The 22,093-nt window shown below is 31.7% G+C and overlaps 3 protein-coding genes across 3 annotated transcripts in view; 1 reads left to right on the forward strand and 2 right to left on the reverse strand.

The window, feature by feature from the left end:
* Window positions 1–4,142: 4,142 nt before the first annotated feature.
* Window positions 4,143–22,093, reverse strand: part of LOC132714196 (prestin-like) — a 45,568-nt gene continuing 27,617 nt past the window's right edge. Inside the window, exons 14-19 of the mRNA XM_060696986.1 lie at window positions 21,869–22,039; window positions 21,244–21,444; window positions 20,774–20,828; window positions 18,583–18,710; window positions 17,266–17,375; window positions 4,143–6,255 (exon numbers count right to left, since the gene is read on the reverse strand). Of these exons, the coding sequence (XP_060552969.1) occupies window positions 17,280–17,375; window positions 18,583–18,710; window positions 20,774–20,828; window positions 21,244–21,444; window positions 21,869–22,039 (651 nt within the window). The 3' untranslated portion in view covers window positions 4,143–6,255; window positions 17,266–17,279. The remainder of the gene's footprint in view (window positions 6,256–17,265; window positions 17,376–18,582; window positions 18,711–20,773; window positions 20,829–21,243; window positions 21,445–21,868; window positions 22,040–22,093) is intronic.
* On the reverse strand, window positions 9,834–14,919 carry LOC132714194 (uncharacterized). Its single transcript, XM_060696984.1, has 6 exons — window positions 13,438–14,919; window positions 12,313–13,101; window positions 11,908–12,053; window positions 11,341–11,639; window positions 10,219–10,326; window positions 9,834–9,954 (listed from the first exon to the last, which is right to left on the reverse strand). Exons 1-6 carry the CDS (start codon window positions 13,480–13,482, stop codon window positions 9,920–9,922), a joined length of 1,422 nt encoding a protein of 473 aa, XP_060552967.1. The 5' UTR covers window positions 13,483–14,919; the 3' UTR covers window positions 9,834–9,919.
* On the forward strand, window positions 9,949–11,522 carry LOC132714195 (uncharacterized). Its single transcript, XM_060696985.1, has 3 exons — window positions 9,949–10,208; window positions 10,354–10,453; window positions 10,938–11,522. The coding sequence occupies exons 2-3, from the start codon at window positions 10,354–10,356 to the stop codon at window positions 11,297–11,299; spliced, it is 462 nt and encodes a 153-aa protein (XP_060552968.1). The 5' UTR covers window positions 9,949–10,208; the 3' UTR covers window positions 11,300–11,522.

Genomic DNA, 22,093 nt, shown 5'->3' on the forward strand with positions numbered 1-22,093 from the left:
TTCCGTTTTCCATTAGTCAAGTCTGGAAATTATATTAAATACCGTGAAAAGCAAAAGGAAAAAGTTCAATAAACTTCACTACTCAGTCAATAGGCCTTTCTAATCCTCAATACCGAAGCAATGTGACGCTAGCACTTTATATCAATATGTCCAAAAACAAACATATTTTAATCGGTGCTGTTAACTTATAATCTTCGTCATAATGCAATTCATTTCATAATAATGCTAAGTCTGCTATAAGCCCATGTCAACTTTAAATACCATACAATAATTTTAAAATTAAAGATATCAAAACTAAACAACCAAGTCTAGACATCTTATTGAGTATTTTTATTGCAAAAATAACTTTTTAAAACAGATACACTTAACACATATTTGTCAGGAAATACGAGTAAATATCGTTAAAGCCCCTAAACGTATTTCCTATATCGAAAGTATATAGCCATTTGACAACAAATTCAAAATATTTAGTTTTCTTATTTTTTTCTTTTATAAATCACCACGTTTACTCATATCTATATCTTTTCTTGCTCGGCATACTTTGATACGACCTTAACGGTTTTTGATTTTTTCCCCGGTTTGACAACGCCTAAAAAGTAATTCCAAAAAACAAAAAGCTTAGTTTTGGGGGCGGTAAAACATTTTTTTCGAGGGATATCGTTTTATTTTGTAAGGTGTCAAATGTGACTATAAATGACTTTTTACAAGTCAATTCACTCATGCCAGCATCTAATACTCAAAACAAAAAACATTGCCTTTAAAAACCACAAGGCAAAGCTAAATGATCTCGGACAGACAATTTAACGAAAGATTCAAATATATTATCCTATAAAAGCCTGTGTCAATTAAGGAAGGACAATTTAAAACTTAAGGACATGCTCTTGATGGCGAAAAGGTTACGCTGCATATCAAATACATACAGTATCAGAACCATTTGAATTGTAATTCTCGATATAAGTCAAAGTAATAAAGTGGCATCATGGTAGGGTATTGCCGAACTATTTGGAATGATATATATATAATTTTTTCAGGCCAAAAATAAATCTATGTGCTCCAAGCTATGTATATAGTTTCACACAAAGATTCACAGATGCTTCATAACGGAAATGTTCTTGTGAAATAAGAAACGGGGTAATTATTGCCAGATGGCAGAATATATAACAATTTTGTAGAGAACCACACATCTCGAAAAAAACAGTGCTAAATACTCCAGGGCAATGATCTATGTTTTGGAGAATGACAACAAGATTATGCTATAAACAAATGTCTAAGCCATTCGCTTTGTTGTCTCCGATAGAAACCACGTGGCCAGCAATTCTTAGACTACTAGTCCGACGCGTTAATCAATCGGCCACGCCGCCACTTCTTCTGTAGCAAAAGTTGAAAAACATTTGTATTAGTCCATATGGCAAATATATCAGCTCCGAGTCATGTAGTGTACATGTGTTTTATATAGAAATCTTGTCAAATATGTGACAGCAAAATTACAGCCCGATGACAGACTGCACAACGGTTTATGCAACAGATCAACCTACTGAGCTTAGGGTATAGTCGTTAAAGTGGGAAAGAGTTTTAAATTTTTTAATTAAACAAGAGGGCCATGATGGCCCTGAGGTCGCTCACCTGTATAAAGGCACCCGGAGCGGGGCCAGTTTAAACCCCAGGGCTTTTATTTAAACAAATTTGGAAGACACCCATTAGAAGATGTTTCACGATGTTAAGTTTTTACTTCACACATATAATGAAAAACAACAATCTACCCCCCTCCTTCCGCTCCCCCCCCCCCCCGGCAGGGCCAATTTTAACCCAAGGGCTTTTATTTGAACAAACTTGGTAGACACCCATAAGAAGGTGTTTCATGTTAAACATCTAAGTTCTAGCTCATTGGTTTTTTTTAAAAGAAGATTTTTTAAGTTTTTACTATACACATATAGTTAAAACCAATGACACCCCTGGGGCGGGGCCAATTTTGACCCCAGGGCTTTTATTTGAACAAACTTGGTAGACACCAATTAGAACATGTTTCATGCTAAATATCTTAGCTCTAGCTCTTTGAGTTCTTTAAAAGAAGATTTTTTAAGTTTTTACTATACACATATAGTTAAAACCAATGACACCCCTGGGGCGGGGCCAATTTTGACCCCAGGGCTTTTATTTGAACAAACTTGGTAGACACCAATTAGAACATGTTTCATGCTAAATATCTTAGCTCTAGCTCTTTGAGTTCTTTAAAAGAAGATTTTTTAAGTTTTTGCTATTTACATAGAAGGAAATTCAACGACCCCCGGGGCGGGGCCAATTTTGACCCCAGGGCTTTTATTTGAACAGTCTTGGTAGACACTCATTAGAAGATGTTTCATGCTAAATATCTTAGCTCTAGCTCTTTGGGTTCTTTAAAAGAAGATTTTTTAAGTTTTTACTTTATGCATATAGGGAAAATCAAAGACCCCCTGGGGCGGGGCCAATTTTGACCCCTGGGCTTTTATTTGAACAAACTTGGTAGACACTCACTAGAAGATGTTTCATGCTAAATATCTTAGCTCTAGCTATTTGGGTTCTGTAAAAGAAGATATTTTAAGTTTTTACTGTATGCATATAGGGAAAATCAAAGATCCCCTGGGGCAGGGCCAATTTTGACCCAAGGGCTTTTATTTGAACAAACTTGGTAGACACTCATTAGAAGATGTTTCATTCCAAATATCTAAGCTCTAGCTCTTGGGGTTTTTTAAGAGAAGATATTTAAGTTTTTTCTTTCGGCAACCAGAGTTCTGCATGGAATTAAATTCTTTGAACAATTTTTAAAGGTGACCACCAAAGGAACATTCCTGTGAAGTTTGGATAAAATTGGCTTAGTGGTGTATGAGGAGATGTCATTTAAAGTAAAAGTTTACGGACGGACGCCGGACGGACGGACAGACGCCGGATGAAAAGCGATCACAAAATCTCACCCTGTCACTTTGTGACAGGTGAGCTAAAAATTGGTGTTGCTTATGCATCAGCATGGGTCATTTATTTAACCTATAATTAGTGTATCATATAAAATATACCCATGATTTTACATGGACCCTTTCACCTCATTTCAAGACAGGAGATTAAGAAAAAAATCCATTTTTAGTCATACCATAAATGAAAATGTTTTCCCTTAAGATGAAACTCAAAACAAGAAAACAAATAAATATCACCATTATTTTTTATTAAAAGATATCCGTGGAGTATGAATATAAAAAATATAAAGCAACAATTTATTTTATTTTTCCAAATTTCATGCACATTTTTGTCAGATATGTACAAAATACATTAATTATTCATAAATACATAACAAGTACAAAATGTATCAATAACATATGTAAGATATATAAAGCATGCTACATGCTTATTTTGTAGAACTTGTTTAAAGCTTTATAATCTTAAAAAAAAACAATGTTCAAACATAATTTTACATGTAATATAAAAACAAAGTTTCTAAATAAATGTCAAATATAGAATATCAGAAAATATAATCACAATGAAATACAACTAGTAACTGAGATTCTAAATGCATACTTCACAGACAATAAATTAAGTTCAATTTATTTCTGTCTGTAAATCAATTTTAAAAGTATTTTACTTTTTGATTAAACGTAGATAGAAATGTTTTGAATCACACTCAAAAAAACGCATAACAAGAGGGCCATGATGGCCCTGAAATTGCTCACCTGAATATAAAACTCTCCATGACAAGGAACAAGTAATATTGTGATCTATAAACAAAACGGATATAAAATCTTAATCTAAAACTGATATTACAAAGTTCATATTTGCATCTGAAAAAATGCATGTGTAACAACATTACTGATATAAGGGAAAACAACAGTTCCAAAAGATGTGTACATAAAAGAAAAATCAATGACCCCATGGACGGGGCCAATTTAAAAAAAAACTTGGTAGACACTTGCAAAAAGATTTTTCATGCTTAATATCTAAGCTCTAGCTCTTTGGGTTTGATTAAGAGATTTTTAAGCTTTTAGTATAGACAAATAAGTAAAATCAATGCCCCCTAGTGGCGAACCATATTTTAACCCCAGGTTTTTATTTGAACAAACTTGGTAGACAATCTCTAGTAATTGCCAAATATCTTAGCTCTAGCTCTTTTAGTTTTAAAAAAAAGAAGATATTTTAAGTTTTTGGTTGCCATGGCAACCAGAGTTCTGCATGAATTAAATTCTTTGAACAATTTTTAAAGGTGACCACCAACGGAAAATTCCTAAGAAGTTTGGATTAAATCGGCTTAGCAGTTTATGAGATGTTGTTCAAAGTAAAAGTTTACGGACGGACATCAAACGCCTGACAGCGGACGAAAAGCGATCACAAAGGCTCACCCTCATTTTATGACAGGTGAGCTAAAAAGTCAAAATAATTGAATTTTACACAGATTGTGTCAACTTCACCTTCAACGATTCCTTACTTTTAATTATATCCCAAACCACTCACTGTTGTTGACATTAAATGTTTTGTTCATGTTCTACAAAGTGTCAAAGAATGTTTGAAGAATGCACAGATTAACTCATCAAAACAACTATGTTACAGTACATAAACAAGTCTACTGCCTGTTGTTGATGTTAAAATATAAAGGGTCCCAAGAAATGTACAGTGGTCGGTAGTAACATGTGTTTGTAATCGCAAGACAGTGTTTGTAATCGCAAGACAGGGTACACAATGAATTGTATAGGCTTTTAAAACAGGCTACAGTGGTTTTGTTTATCGACTATGTGTGCGTGTATGTGTGTGAACTAAAGCTAGAAAATTTACTGCTAATTCTGGAAAATATTACCTGTAAGCTGACACAATTTAAAAATTACAAGACAATCCTCTTGACAATGTATGCCAGAGACATATGCATGGAATAAGTCATAGGCAAAATATGTTTATCTTATATAACCAAACCAGAAAATGAAACTATTTTCGTGACAATTAAAAAAAAATTCAGGATTTAAAAAGAGACTGAAAGTGAACAGAAAGAATAGCACCTAATACCCTTCAAGATAACACTGAATAACACTAAATGCAATTTCTACTATGAAAAACAAACAAACAAATTGTAAAAAATCCATGTATCACATGGCATTATAATTAAACACTGTAAACCAGGCAGTGACAATTATATCGTAGAAAACATCAACAAATTTGCATGTGTATAAAAACAATATAATTAGTAACAACAAAGTACTATAATCATTGTTCACAAACAAAATATACGAGTGTATTATTATTGATATAAAAAAAAATTCTTTCTAGGTCCCTTAATATTCATTTACACAAAACAGTAATGTGTGTATACTATACTCGTATTAATCATTTAAAAGCCCATAAAAGTTGCCATTGAAAGTAGAAAATAAACACATACCAAATGTCTCTTATCATTATAGATACATTCAATATATCTTTTGATTTATTAAGACAAATATGTCAATACCATTAGCAAACACCATTGAAAAAACTCTTCTCCTATAATACCACAATAGAAAATCTTAGAAAAAAATAAATAAAAAAGAACATTGGAAGATTGAAACATGCTAAAAAGTCTCAAAGCAAATTTATTGGGAAAAAAATTCACAAAAATAAGTAAGACACTTTGAATTAACCATTAACATACAAAAAAAATCAATTGCAATCTTAACAACAAGAAATGTCTAAAATTAATCTAAAATAACATTGCTGTCTTAAATAACCACATTACTAACCTCATTAGCAAAGGTTTGTTGTTTTTTTTCAAGATAACAAAATTTGAGCCGCGTCACAACAAAACCAACATAGTGCGTTTGCGACCAGCATGGATCCAGACCAGCCTGCCAACCACGCAGTCTGATCAGGATCCATGCTGTTCGCTATCAGTTTCTCTACTTGTAATAGAGTTGGTAAGCGAACAGCATGGATCCTGATCAGACTGCATGGATGCACAAGCTGATCTGGATCCATGTGGGTCGCAAATGCATTATGTTGGTTTTGTTGTGACGCGACTCAAATAATTAGTTATGTTTGTTAAATTATATCTGGAAATAATTTGATTTTTTATATCTCTCATCGAAAGCATTTGGACTCACACAGTATATGCTTTTATATATGATATATTGATATATAAGAGTCTTTGATAATAAAGCAGGTCATAAACATGCTTGTATATGTATAATATCTTAAACCCATTTCCATTTCTTTTTAACTTAATCCATTTTGTAATCCAGCATAATGTTTTCTGCAACATTCCAGATGAATATCATCCTGTAAAGAACAAAACATAATCTTTGCTTAAAAACCAACAAAACATAATCTTTGCTTAAAAACTAACAAAACATAATCTTTGCTTAAAAACTAACAAAACATAATCTTTGCTTAAAAACTAACAAAACATAATCTTTGCTTAAAAACTAACAAAACATAATCTTTGCTTAAAAACTAACAAAACATAATCTTTGCTTAAAAACTAACAAAACATAATCTTTGCTTAAAAACTAACAAAACATAATCTTTGCTTAAAAACTAACAAAAGTGATACATTTTTCATTAATTCCATTATTTTGATGAATTCAAAGGTCATCATACCAGTTAAAACTAACAGAAATAAGATCTAGAATTATTATTTTCATAACCATGCAAGTTTGAGAAAGCTGGAAAGTTACTCAGTACACTTCAACCTGGTATGGGTGTCCATGGCCAAGTGGTTAAGGTTGTTGACTTCCTACCACTTGCCCCTCACTGCTGTAGGTTCGAATACAACCATCGACTTTGGATTCTTTCATGAGTGGAAGCTATCGAGCTAGCTTACATCAAGTCCGTTGCTCTAACTCATAAAATAATGCATTGAGGTGCACCTGAGGTCTTCCTCCATCAGTAAGGCTGGAAAGTTGCCATATGAACAGTACAGTGTTTGTGCAACATTAAAGCCCATAAAATTGACTAGAACATAATTTGTTAATGGTACAACAAGGTCAGTATATCAGCAGAGTGCAGCAGCAGCATCAACCAATATGTACCATGGTATTAATTCAGAACCCTCATACCACAATCATTTTAATCTTAATATTAAATTTCAAAATATGCAAGCATGCATATTTACTTTTTCAAGCAATGCAATTTTTTAAATGTACTCTTTTATTATTAATTGTTTGATGAAGTTTTAGGTATCACAAATATAAACCTTTCAAACATTATAACATAACATAAGATTTTGGAAATAAACAGTTGCTTGAGTACATTGTTTTCAAAAACAATCAATGAAGAGCAACATTTATTGCATGTATTAAACCATGCGGTTGTGATCCTGTAATTTATGTGTTTTAGTTCAGATGCAGACAATTATTCAAACCACAAGATGACATAAACAGTTAACAAAGGGCCATAATGGCTTAGATCACTCACCTGAGATTCAATGCTTGAAAAAAAGTCAAATTTTTTAAATGCATAGGACGGCAAGCGAGCCAAATTTGGGCAGGTGATTTTTTACCACAACAGCTTGATTTCTGAAAATCTTATATATGATATAGTGCCAAATATCTAAGCACTAGGAATTGTAGTCACTCACTAGTCCAAGTAGATTTTTACAGAAATTCTCTCTTATGAATAATATGTAAGTACATGTACATTTTTTACCCTTTGTGTGCGATCTATTACAGATTTTGTTCACTTATATAAAAATGTATCATTAAGAATTTAGGTTCAGAATTTACATTATTTATGACGCAGAGCAAATGGTAAATGTGCATTCAACTTAACAATAAATTAGGCTTCTTTTCAAAAGGCTGTCATAACTAGAACCATAAGGCATATGTTTATTATCTACAATGAAATTGCCTAGTAACTGCATTACATGTCATTATTATATTAAGTCAACCATAAGCCTATCTTAATCTTAAATTATACTAAAATTTCAAAATTAATGATGTCAAGTCTAGACAAATTATTGAGCTTTTTATCACAGAAGTAATTTTTTTAACATTCTAGCTGTTAATTTGTAACTAAAAAGAATCTTCTATTATAATGAACATACATTTACAGGAAGTGCTGTCAAATATCTCTGGGTTAAAAATAATTTTCAGAGCCTAAAATTCTATATTTTTTGTTTACTTACTATTAACATGTACTTAATATTGTTAAATTCGCTGTTTGTTGTTTACAATTCAAAATCAGATATAAGCAAAATTTAGTTTTAGAGCAATAAACTCTCTATCATCAGGAAAAAAAGTTTTATGGAACAAATTGGATCACTTGAAACTTGCCATTATTTGTTTTTCTGGGTTTTTTTAATGCTTGGTCATATTTTGGCAGTAAATCCTACTAACTATGATTCCTGAATGATTAACCAGTAATTATTGATTTTTCAACAAGTGTACGTCCGTCTGTGAATCCCTCAGTTTTGAATCAGTGGTGAGAGGAAATTGACAATTACAATCATGTACAATATAAATTGTCATGAGGAATATTTCCCTCCCACAAGGATTGAACCAGTGACTGCTGGATTGCTTATCCCATACTCTCCCTATTCAGCAAAGCAGGTTGACAAATCTTACTATTAATAGTGGGAGGAGTTCTTTCAGGTGTTTTCACAGTCATGTATTAAAGTACCAACTATTTCAAACAACATATTCTCTAAGATTTATTTGAAAAATATCTAACTGTTTCTTAAATTTGACAGCTAAATGTACATATTATTTACATAAATCTTAATTATATTTGACAAAGAGAAATAACTATATATTTATCATCAACTTGAATAAATAAATATTCACTTCCCTTTCAATTCAATTAAGTTTAAAACTATAACTGATATATATATAGGTTTAGTAAGGAAAAACCTTAAAATTTCCTTTCAAATATTTACTAAAAACAAATTTACTAAAAGGACAATTCAAACAAACACTATTATGACATTCTGTTTCAACCTTTATCAGAACTATAAATTTGTTGAACTGAACAATGATCTTGACCTCTGACCTATGGAACTACAGGTAATAATGGTCATGAAACAAAAACTAGTACAGATGTATATGGTAAATTCAAAACTGTATATCATGACAGAGCATCATAAACAAGGCTAATAAAGGGATAAATCATGAATTGAAGGTTGTACAGGTGAGACACTATAGATGAGTGATTACCCTGCTGTAGAATGTCCATAGTTTATCATAGATTTAGCATGGTCAATTGTCCATGTAGCATTGAAACATCCGTCCATGGACAAAATTTACAGTCAATGGATATTGTCCATGCTGTCCTTGAATACCTGATCATGCATAATGTCCATGGAGAGAATGGACAATACTCATGCTTTCCATGACCACATTCTCCATGACATTGACCAGGCTGGGCACATCTCCCAATCGGGCTAAATTAGCTCAATCGGGGTAATTTACCCCGATTGAGCTAAAATCCAATGAATGAAAATGATAAAATGTGTCGGAAATTTATGGAAGCGTATAAAATCGAGTACTCTCCCTTGTCTCGATGTGATCCAGTTTCTACAATAACACATCTGATACATTAAAATATTCTGTACTCGCTTGATCTTATTGCGCAATTTGGTGTAAAAAATACCGAATTTTGAAAATCTGATCAACATATACCCAAATCTGTTATATTAACTCCAATACTGTACAAAATTCTTCGCCAATTCAACGCAGCTTCATCATCGACGCCATCTTGGAAAGATTGATTAAAATCCGTCATGCACGAAACACTTTAATCTATTGTTTTTCATTAATTGATACGGGGTGTGAACAAATTAATTTTACGAAATTATAAATTTATATGTATTTTTTAATATAAATTATAAATTAACAAAAATTAAAAAAAAAAAATACCACGTGACCTCCATGCACGAGTATTTCGCTTGAGGTCAAACCTAGCTAGGTCAAATAGAAGACATCGCCATGTCCGTAAGTAAAACCACTTATTCATCTTCATTTTCTGAATTTTCAATACAGTCTGAAATTATAGAGTGAAAATATTGATTATTTTTTTAAATAAATTTACGTGAATTTACTTATAGGTTGTATATTCTATAATTTTGATCATTTCAGGATAAACAAACTAAAGGAAACAATCCCGGAAAAAATCTCAAAGGTCAGCAATGTAGAGCGAGAAAACATCATACAGGTCCAATAAGCAATACATATATAAAGGACAGCATAGCAAGATCAAAAGCTATAGCTAAACGAAAACCTACAATCCTAAAAAAAGTAAGTTTACCATTTGAATCTGTATCATATTCTTCACATGCTGTGTTCTCTGAGGAAGCATTTTCGTGTGCAACTACAACTTCTTTATAGAATTGTAACATGTCGTCCTTTCTTGATACTACATTATATAAAAAAAAAATTTTAGATGAAAGAAATGCGCAGTGCCACTGGTACGAAATGGTGGGCCAAATGGGAGACTTTGAGTGGGCAAAAAGGGACTTTTAGCACTGAAGATCCGGAAAAAGGTATGTTATGTTTTTCATGAATTGAAAATGTTATAATTTAAAATTTCATTTGGATATTCCGATTATGAAAATTAATTTTTTTTTGGTTTAAACCATTTTTTTTTTCAAGATAAATTATCAAAATATGATGTAAATGAACTATATTTGAATGTGGATGAAAATAATATATCATAAATGAATGTAACTTTGTTCATATAAATAATTTTTCTTGACAAAAAATTAACAATAATGGTAAACTCATAATTATACAATTATACAATAGTCTAAACATCATTTAAATTTTTTAAACAAGAATTAAGTGAGGTGTTATTTAAAAAGCGTATTTGCATATTTTGAATTTAATATCAAAAGTATATATATATTTCAATCATTTAAAATGTTGCATATGCTGTTCACTCTTGTGATATATATTTAGATTATACACGGAAAACAATGATATATTTTATAAAATTATGAAATTTAATAAATCCTTTTTGCTTCTTAGATACACAATTTGAGTCTGAAAATAACAACGAAGTACCACCAGTTATAAATGAAGCAACAACTGCTCAAGTACAGTACCCAGAACCACCGGCTGTTAATACATCTGAAATATCAGAGACAGAAAGCGTGACCCGCAGACGAAAGAAAGTGAATGATGAAAGTTTGTGCGAGGTGTGCTCAAAAGAGCATGTTGGAAAAGGTAAAAGCGGCAAAGTAAAGAAAACATGCAACTGGTTGAATTGTGAAGTGTCAACCTGTTCATACTGGGTCCATGCACTTTGTGTAGGATTTGTTTATCAAAAAGAGTCTGATGTGAAAAATGTAAAGTATTATTGCCCTGTGCATATTAAAAAATTTATGTGAAACGTTTTGTCGCTTGAATTATTTTACTATGTAATTAATACCTTTTATCTTTGCCCAGTCTTCCTCCAACACCAACGCTTCACTCACATTCCCTAACTGTTTGATTTCTTCAATAAGTTCATGTATTATGTTACATATCTGGTCCTTTGTTTTTCTGTTTATATCAAAAAACTTGTCTCTGTCATTTATTGTAACAAACACTGGTTCTAAACGCAAATTTCTTTTAGGTATATCACCACCAGATGCACGCTTTAAATAGTCTTCTAAATTTGATAAGCATTTGTTCTCAAACAAAACAAGTTGATCATCTAATCTTTCACCACTTAATGATATGTGTTTACTGAAAAATTATGAAAAATTGTTTTTCATTTTGCATATATTGAGGTATGTAATGATTACATTGATCCTATAAACAATGTAAACATTTTAATGCTTAGGAATAAATTCAAAAGAATTTTAGTTTTTAAAAAGAATTGCTATTGAGATTCTGAACATATATTGGATGTTAAGATTATTAAATATAAACGAAATTATACTGAAATTACAATTGACAAATACAGAAACATCATAATATTTGGATATATGTTAAATAATACTTGTAAACATACGGATTTGCATAGTTTCCAATGGCAAAATATCCGCTTTGCCTCAAAAATACGCGCCACTCAAGTACTTCTTTCTTAATGTCTCTTTGGTACACGCTGTCCGAATTTGTATCTTTGACATTGAACTCATCATTTAAACTTTCCTTTATCTAAATAGGAATAAAGGACGTTTCAGCTACGAAACCAAAAATGAGATTTTATTTTGTTAAGCACTATTTAAAAAAAAATTAATATAAATGTTTCTATGAATAAATTATAATGTATTTGATTTTATCAATATTGATTGAAGAGAAAATTATTCTTTGTTCTAATACAAATTAACTACTGTAAAGTGCATCTCTCTATTGTAAATGATTGATAACTCTTCAGATTTTGCATTGAATAGATTTTTAAGAAGAAGTTGTTTACCTTGTCAAGCGTGTCTACGTTCCTGCAAACTTTCAGCCAATGTTTCTCTGTGGGTATACCAGGTGGAAGCCATCTTTTTGTTTTACCATTTACAGATTCTAAAACAAAATCCCCACCCTCACCTTTACTTATATTTCCACTGACGGAAAAGCTTTCTGTTTTTTCGAGAAAAGTTTTTACTTCAGCTGGTGCCAAAACACGTGCTTTCAAGTCTTTAAAAATTAACTCTTGATAATTTGTCATGTTAGTAACAAAAAATAATCTCATAAACATTGATCTTCCAGCCAAAATATATCGACTGTTATTTCTTCGTATTGCACATCTGTATAAAAAAATTGGGAACACGTAATTGAAGAGAGAGTCACACATGAATCGGATGCTTGGGCCGGATTCAGAGATGTAGTTATAGAATTCATTTATTGACTGCTGCTTTTTGTTTTTATAACTGTCACATAGAAATTGTCTCAATATTTCGTCCATGGTCCCAAAAAAATAAATTTTTAAAAGTTGCCAAGCTTTATGGTGGTCAGTGCATTTGAAACAACATACAAGAGCTCTAGGTGTTCTATAACCCAACAACTTCGCTAATTCCTTGAAAGAAACATCCCAAAGCAATTTAAATATTGCCTTAACAGCATTAATTTCAATATGCCCTGCACCGGGCACGATTAAAAGGTTTCTAAGTTCCTCATTTTGTTCACTTAGTCTTGTTGCCAAATTATATGGCAATCCGTCACACCCTACAACATTCCATTGTCTTCCTTGAGTAATGGTTTGACTTTGGATTTCCTTGATATAATAAAGCAATATAAACATTATTAATGAATGTGGTTTTCTTATTTTCTAATAAACAAAATATGTGTTACATACAAAAATTAAATTCACTTTGGAAATATATTGTGTTAAATAAATAACTATTGATATTCTATATTAAGACATGTCACTTTACAATTATACATTTGATGTAACTATTAAAAATGCAACGTGCTCACAATAAGTAGGAAAACAAATAAGGCTCAATCAAGCTACATATACGGTACGGCAACATTTTTGTTTTGATGTCATGTTAGAATCAAATTGTTGGGTATATTATAACTATGTGTTATATGTCATAATTGATCATACCTGTAGCACTTTTTTCACAGAAGCGTAAGAGCACGGATTGCACATTATTGGTTCCGCTACAGCAACCTTTGGCGATTCTGTTGGATGGAGGCTTGGGACCCAGTGGTAATTGTCAAATTTATCATGTTCAGTTATTGGATCAACTCCGTCTTTTGTAAAAATTCAGTTTCATTATTTGTTTTATTATAATTTCATGAAGGTATATAATTGATGTATAACCTATTCGCATTTAAATCATACTTTATTAATTTCATATATTTTATGAAGAAATATCAGATAGCATTTATTTCTTAAAAACATTATATCATATATATCATATACATGCATGAAGGTAGTTTAAATTGAAATTAAAAATTCTTTCATTACTTTATTCATAATAAGCTCTATTAACATATATTTACCTGAAATTTTACAATCGATATGGTCCATCAAACATCCATTTCTTTCCTTCATGTCCTTCTGAACTTTCTCTAATCTATTTTTGATAAATTGGTCCCTTATATTGTTAAAAAAGCTTACATGTTCAGAAATACAAGATTTTATTTTTTTTACTGTTAAATCATGTTCATTACTATAAAGCCAGTTAGTTGGGTTTAAGTCATTATTTTCTTGTATGTTTGTTCTCAGTGAGGGATGGATATTTATTACGGTAGTCACAACACTGGCTTTGGTTTTATAATTATAGTTAACGCGCCAATTTCTGGCAACAACCTGGTTGTTGTCAAAAAAGGTACAAATGTCACCATTGTCTGTGCATTTCAAGGAGTTACAAGACATATTATTAAGCCACTCGATTATCGATGAATAGCTTCCAGCTGGGGCATGAACATTATTTAGACGTGTAATGAATTTACTACCAGTGATGTAGTATGATATCAAATTTTTGTAGAAATGTATCGGTGAAATTGTTGACAAATTTCTTGCTTTCAATAGTGAGTCTACGGAACCAGCTATACACAAGTTTTTTTTATGATTCTCCTCTAATGACTTAACATTAGCTGTAGCTAATAGAAAAGTGGTAAGGACTTTATTTCTCTTGGAAATCCAACTTTTAACTTCAAAGTCTTCCTTAAAATGATCACTTTTATATAATGAACTAATTGTTAACGAGTCTTCATAAATATCGGAAGATAGTTTGGTTCCAATAAGTTTTACTACTTCTATCAAAACCTCCTCTGATACATTATCGTTTCTCAATTCATCCAAAAAATGATCGTGAGTTTCTTTTCTTTTCTTTTTGGGGGGTTCTGACATTAAAGTGTTTTCTACATAGTGTAGACATATATCGCATATGGCTGTAGATCGTTCCGGTAAAATGGATTGTTTTTTCATGAACGTTAACGTCCCAACTTTTATTTTTTTGTTTGCGATCTTTATTAGCTTCCACGCTTTCCCTTCACTTAAGGAAGCATGTTCCACGCAGTAACACTTTGACATTATTCTCTGCAAAAAATTACGCTGCATATTATTTTTTAATTTAATTTAACGAATTCTAAAAACAATTATAATTATTTTTATACGCGCAATCTTAACTATATTATATGACAAGTAACGGTCAATTGAAATGTAAGTCAAATCGCCTCTTTGAATGTTTTTAATAAATAAATATTTTTTTTATTAAATACCTTGATATATAATTATCATAAAATCTGGAATTAATTTTGGGTCTTTCATATTTATTTAAGCATAACCCAATATCGCACTATTTATACTTTAAAAGAAGTCACATGTTTGCGCCATCCATGATGGTTTATATGATACGTTATAGGAAACTATTATACGAAATAAGAATTTTAAAAAAATAAAGTAAAACCCACAAAACATAGTTTCAATATCACAGGATGGACTAACGAAAATACAATATATATTACTTTTTGTGACACATTTCACGAATAAATTAAGCATACTGCGACAAATTTAAAAGAAAAAAAGTTAATAAGCTTAACTTACTTCAAAAACGTTTATTATTATGATATATTCTGTATATATCCTCTATAGCTCCAAATGCTGTTATTGGCTGTATATCTACATCAGCGACTTTCAAGTATCTACATACAAACACACACGGGGTATATATAAGAAAAAAACACGTTTTTCACGAAATTTGCGTTTATTTTAATATTCAATGTAATGTATATAATATAACATAATTTTAGATAATTCAGTCAGATACTCGTAAGACCTGTTTTACTGTGTTTCATGAAAGCAATGTGTATCAGATTCAGTCGAGTGCATCGCTTATGCAAACCATTTTAACACTTTCGTTAATAAATATGAACTATTTTATTTCAGTTTCCACATATATAATATTTATAACACACCCTGTATATATTTTGGTTAATTAATGAAAAACAATAGATAAAAGTGTTTCGTGCATGACGGATTTTAATCAATCTTTCCAAGATGGCGTCGATGATGAAGCTGCGTTGAATTGGCGAAGAATTTTGTACAGTATTGGAGTTAATATAACAGATTTGGGTATATGTTGATCAGATTTTCAAAATTCGGTATTTTTTACACCAAATTGCGCAATAAGATCAAGCGAGTACAGAATATTTTAATGTATCAGATGTGTTATTGTAGAAACTGGATCACATCGAGACAAGGGAGAGTACTCGATTTTATACGCTTCCATAAATTTCCGACACATTTTATCATTTTCATTCATTGGATTTTAGCTCAATCGGGCTAAATTACCCCGATTGAGCTAATTTAGCCCGATTGGGAGATGTGCCCAGCCTGTTGACCACACTCTCCATCACGATGTCCATTCTATCCATGGGCATAGTTCATTCTCTCTACTGCCATTGTCTGTTCCCTCCATGGACATTGAGGCTGATTTCCAATTAACTCTCTCTTACAATCAATTTTTCAAAACCCTGGAATTCTTTCTTATGTGGAAGCTATCCAGCTAGTTTAAAGAATGTCTTCTTCCACCGGCAAAATGCAACATCTGCCAGTTTGACATCTACAGTGTCAAGATTGTCCAAAACAAGTGCAAGGGCTCTTGATTGCTCACCTGAGGTTTTAGAAATGGCTATTACATGTATAATTCTTCAATGCCACTTGGAAATGCAACATGCATTTAACTAATATCTTAGCTCAGTGCACTGAAGCTTCATTGAAGAAAAGTTTTATGACATAATTTGTTGTCTATGTAAAACGTCTGAATCCCAGGCCCAATTGTCAAAATTCATACACATTTTGTAGAGAACCACTGGGCAATGCTACTTGCCAAATATCCATGCTTTGGGCATTACTATTTAGGAGAATTTTTTTTAAAGAAAAGTTCAGTTTTGTTTACAATATAACTCTATGTAAACTAAGTGATTACCTAGACTAGGCTGTATTTAGTCCAAGGGACCTGATCTACACCGCTTTAATAGTGGTCTCCAGCCAAATATACAGATCTGGGCTTCTTACCCCAGGTGTATTAATTTTAAAAAAACATTACAGAGGTCCACTTGACAATGCTTATAAAGTTTAAGCCATGGATACTGTAGTTTCAAACAAGAAGACTTTAAACATGCTTTCCTATATAAGTCTATAAAGTGACCCATGAGACAGAGCTAATTCTAACCCAAGGGCTAAGTCTATACATAGTTTATGTGACTTCTTTTTTTATCATACTTGAATCATTTATAGAACATACATAGAGGAATCATTTCTGTGAAGTTTGATCAAAATTAATACGATGGTTTTGGAGGAAATGTTGTTTAAAGAAATTAAGTATAACAACAAGACAACAATCATAATGTGATCACAAAAGCTCACCTTTGAGTACTGTGTACTCAGCTTAGTTAAACAAAAGTTATATACATTTTATACCATGTAAATGAAGCTTATGCCTTTTCTTCATCTGAGTCTTCAGCGATAGTAAAGTTAACCATACTGGTGTTTCTGTTGTCTTTATACATGTCTGTTTGCGAGTCTTCAACCTACAAGCATATGTCAAATTATATGTTACACAATATACATGTATGAAACAAACAGGTCTTTACTGGATACAAAATGTATTAATGATATGAAGGATATAAATTTTGTTTGTTTTGAGTGAATATGTTATATATCACCCTGAAAAGTGAGACAAATGCAATATTTCAAGGAGCACAAAGTGTAAGTGAAGTCTTCAATATTTTCTTCCTTTGGTGTGTGATATTTAGAATATTCACGAAAAACAAACAAATTTTGATTTTATTATATGCCTTATAAGTATAATAACAGCAACTTTCTACTGTTGTCATTTAAGTACTAGAAAAATGAAACATTAAGGAGATGTCAGATCTTCAACAGTCACAGGAACTGTGAAAACAAAAGTAATTCATGTTTGTAGTCATTATTGTGGAGTAACTTTAAACAATTTTAAAGAAATTATGATATTTGAATTGAGAAATATGCCATTTAGAACAATTAAATACACCAATTAATTTTTATGTAAATTCACAAATTAACAGAATCATAAAAAGTAAAACATAGGTAAAGAATAGTTTAGCAGAGCTATATCAACCATACTGTGGGTGATATACTGTGGCTGATATGGATTTTATCACACTGATAAAACCCATTATCACATAAACCGCGGCGCAGGAGTGTAATAAAGCCATTTAATAAAAACGATATTACACTAGTGTAATAACACTTTGACGTGACGTCATTTGCACTATATATAAACATAGCTTAAAGCACGCTAATGTTAGACTATAGGCGCGTCATTGAAAAATTACTCATTTTAACATTTTACTGTTCTTATTTTATATATGTGATAAATAGAATATTATATTTGTGTAGATTCAATACTAAATTTATTGAACTTGTTGAATAAAACAATATTATGCTCGCTAGAGGCTCGCATAATATGATTTTATTCAACTCGTTCAATAAATTTAGTATTAAACTACACTCGTTCAATATCCTCTAGTCTATGTATCTCATTGGTAAGTATAAAATATGAGTCATCTGATTTATGGATTTTGTTCTTTTTACATTTTTGATGTTTTACATCCTTGTGAGGTTGGATAATAATAATTTTATCTTATATTGGAGCATCGTTTTCTGTCTTTTATAACAAACTCCTGTAATTCGTTGCGAATACACAATAAATATACAATTACAGCTCTGGCAGAGAAAAGGTTTAACAAAAAATACCTGGTCTACGTCGTTGGGATATTCTATATGTAAGGCATGTAGAACTGCATCATGTATAGATACATAGATGTTAGAATGATCAACTGTGTCATAAAACTTTGTTTTCTCAAACATGTCCCTTATACCACCTGAAACAATCAATGATTCATGTTGAATTATCTAATTTTGACAGATAAAAATACCTAATTTAGTTTCTTTTTCCCAATTTATCTTTCTAGTTGATACAATTGTTCTCAGCTCTTGTAAAGTTCAATATCATTGTCAATCACAGAGAATTAAATGGACTTTTCCTAATGTAAGGGTTTATGATATCAAAATTGTTAAAATTCAATACATAACCAACAATACAGAGGCTGGTCAATCTACAAGGATATTCAAGCTGGACAAACTCTACACTAGTAACTATTGTTGTTGAAATGCAAAGTATACAGTAAATATACAAAAAATACAGATTTCTCTGGACACTGGCAGGTTGCTGTCTTAAAAATGCTCCAATACATCCACTTTCATTAAACCCTTATGCTTTTTTGTATCATCTTAAAAACAAAGAGGTTGAACCCATCATAATAGCATATTTAATTTTCTTGTTCAGGCTACACTTGATATTATATTTTGATTTGTTGCAAAGTAACACTTTTTTATTATCTTTCTTCTTCACAGATATTTCATATTTATGTTTAATATAGTCTCTGTTCTGTAAAAGAGTATATTGTGTTACTAACTATGCAATGCAATAAGCATAGAATGAAGAATCTATTTTTTTTGTACATAATAATGGCAAAGACCTGACATAAACACAAAAAACAACAGTAAAATCCAGCACAGGGCCGGCAAAATCAATTGTCCGAGTTGCCCGAGTCGTAAAATTGTAGGTCCGGGCAAGTAAAATTATGCAGTTTACTTGTCCGTGGACAAGTAAATTTCGGCGGCTAAAAGAGGAATTCTGAAGAAAAAAATCTAGTTCTTTTCTAATAGATCTAAATCAGAAGGAAAATCACACATTTAATACGAAAACTAGCGTGTGAAGTGTGGTGTCTGTCATGAGGGCATTCCGTGCATATTAGGGTGTTACTATTTTAAGTGTTTACATAAATAGCGACCAACCAGGCTTGGGGTTTTCCTTACGTCATGCAGTTACTGCATGCGCGCGGCAATTAACTAATTATTGAGGGTATATGTTTGTTTTGGTTTATGACTGCCGACTTAGCCTCTGCAATAAAATATTTTCGGTAGCAACGGGGTTCTGCCATAAAATTGAATTGGAAGCTGTGGTCTTTTCAATCGCATTTATTGTTTAGATAGCGGACACAGCATCAATCTCGCAACAATTGTCTTTGAAATACCGCTGTGTAGAATGAAATTTAAATACATTGTATAGCTTTTCCAGGTCATTCGGGAATATTTACGCTCATATCGGCAATTTGACTGCTTGAATTTATGTGGACAAAGTCATTTTATAATTTATTTTATGTAAAGATTTCTTGTGAAAATGCCTTTGTTTTTGAATGTCTAATACTGGTGTTAATGTAAACATGTCAGTTTCATCGTCGCCGATGGTAATGATGTCAAAATTTTCACAATTCATCCGCTGCAACCAAGCGTATATATGTACGTATATGATATTACATTCTGTGGCAATCATAATTATATCGTTAAAAAAAAGCCAGATGTCATCAATTTGACAAATCTAACTCAAGAGTACATATGATTTTTTAAAAGGATTCAAATCATTGAAATGAATATTATATAGATGAATAGAATAAGGAGTGAATAAATAAGAAATGATACCAGAGTGCAAAACAATGAAGATAATATTTTAGAGCAATTTGGGTGCAAGGAAAACTGAAAAAGTGCTGGCAAAAGACCAATGCTCCTTCCAGTAAAATATACACAATTTGTCCATCACTGTCGTTCTACTTTAATCTACTGCCGTTAACATTTTATAAATATATTATATTACAATCATAATATATTATATTATTAAACATATGGCATAGAATGTTTAATAAAATTGAAAGAAAGTTCATAATCATATTGCTCTTTTTATTGACATTTGCAGTAAATATTAAATATAAATACGGACAAGTGAACATTGAGTACGGACAAGTAAATTTCTTAGGTTACTTGTCCGTGGACAAGTACAATTTTCTGAGATTTTGCCGGCCCTGCAGCAGTTAAAATGAACACTTACTTTTACAGTTTGCCAAGATGACATTTATTCCCACGGACTTGTATTCACATATTGCCTGAAATTATGAAAGTACTATGTATAATTGTTTCTCAGGGTTTTTTTTTAGCCAAGCGGAGAGACTTTCTTAGACTTTTGCATTACCATAAAGAATCACGACTAGAACAACTGATGAAAAAAGAAAAAAAGAGCCGCGTCAAGACAAAACCAACATAGAGCGTTTGCGACCAGCATGGATCAAGACCAGCCTGCACATCCACGCAGTCTGATCAGGATCCATGCTGTTCGCTTACAAACCCTATTACAAGTAGAGAAACTGGTAGCGAACAGCATGGATTCTGATCAGACTGCGCAGATGCACAGGCTGGTCTGAATCAATGCTGGTCGCAAACCCATTATGTTGGTTTTGACATGGGGTCAATTATATTGAGACGTATTTCTTACAATACACTCTATATTCCTTTTACACTTACAGAAGCTAAAACTTTCACACCCATGGAATCAACAAAACTCCAGGGTGAACAGTCCAGAATGATTGTGTGAAAATTTACACCCGGCGGACATTTTGGTTTGTCGTCTGCTACTACCATGGCCTTGACATCTCCTGACTTTGACAGTACGTTGACTTCAGAAGCTTCTGAAGAATCCTGTCTATCTATCACAATTGACACATTCTAGAAAATAAATATTAAAGGGAAAATAGATATCACATGTTAATTCTTCAATTTTTCTTCAAGTTTCAATTAGTAAGATTCAATATCCATAACATGTAAAGGACCAGCAAAAAGAAAATACAATGATACTGATATTTTTCTCATTATAATCAAGAATGTTGTTTTGACAAAGCAATTTTACCTTACTTAGAAGAAAAGCGTTATTTCCGTTAAGTCTCAATGGCCTTGGCCCAATTTTCCATACACATCAAACAGACATGAAGGTCCACACAAGGTACTTACGCACCAAATATCTAAGACATTAGTCCATACATAATCTCACATGAAATTTTATAAAACAAATGTGAGAAATGATCGAAGCTATGACCAAATTGTAATATGTTCCATTGAATTACTTTCAGGAAAATAAAATATATGTACATACATGAGCTTCTGCCTTCTCCCTTTCAAGTTTTGACATTCTTTTCTTCTGAGCAATTTTCAGTTTCCTAGGGTTAGCAGTTTTCTTAAAAATGAGCGTTTTAAAGTGTTCAGTGTTTACAAAGAATAAGGAATGCTCAAATCTGAATATTTTTATCCCTGGTATCTCTTTGGCCTGAAAATAGAAAGAAAACATTTAACATTCAGTGGATGCCTTGTTTATTGAAAC

Source organism: Ruditapes philippinarum, unplaced genomic scaffold, assembly GCF_026571515.1.
Source record: "Ruditapes philippinarum isolate M1 unplaced genomic scaffold, ASM2657151v2 ctg1347_1_1_1_1, whole genome shotgun sequence".
In the NCBI taxonomy this organism is placed as follows: Eukaryota; Metazoa; Mollusca; class Bivalvia; order Venerida; family Veneridae; genus Ruditapes; species Ruditapes philippinarum.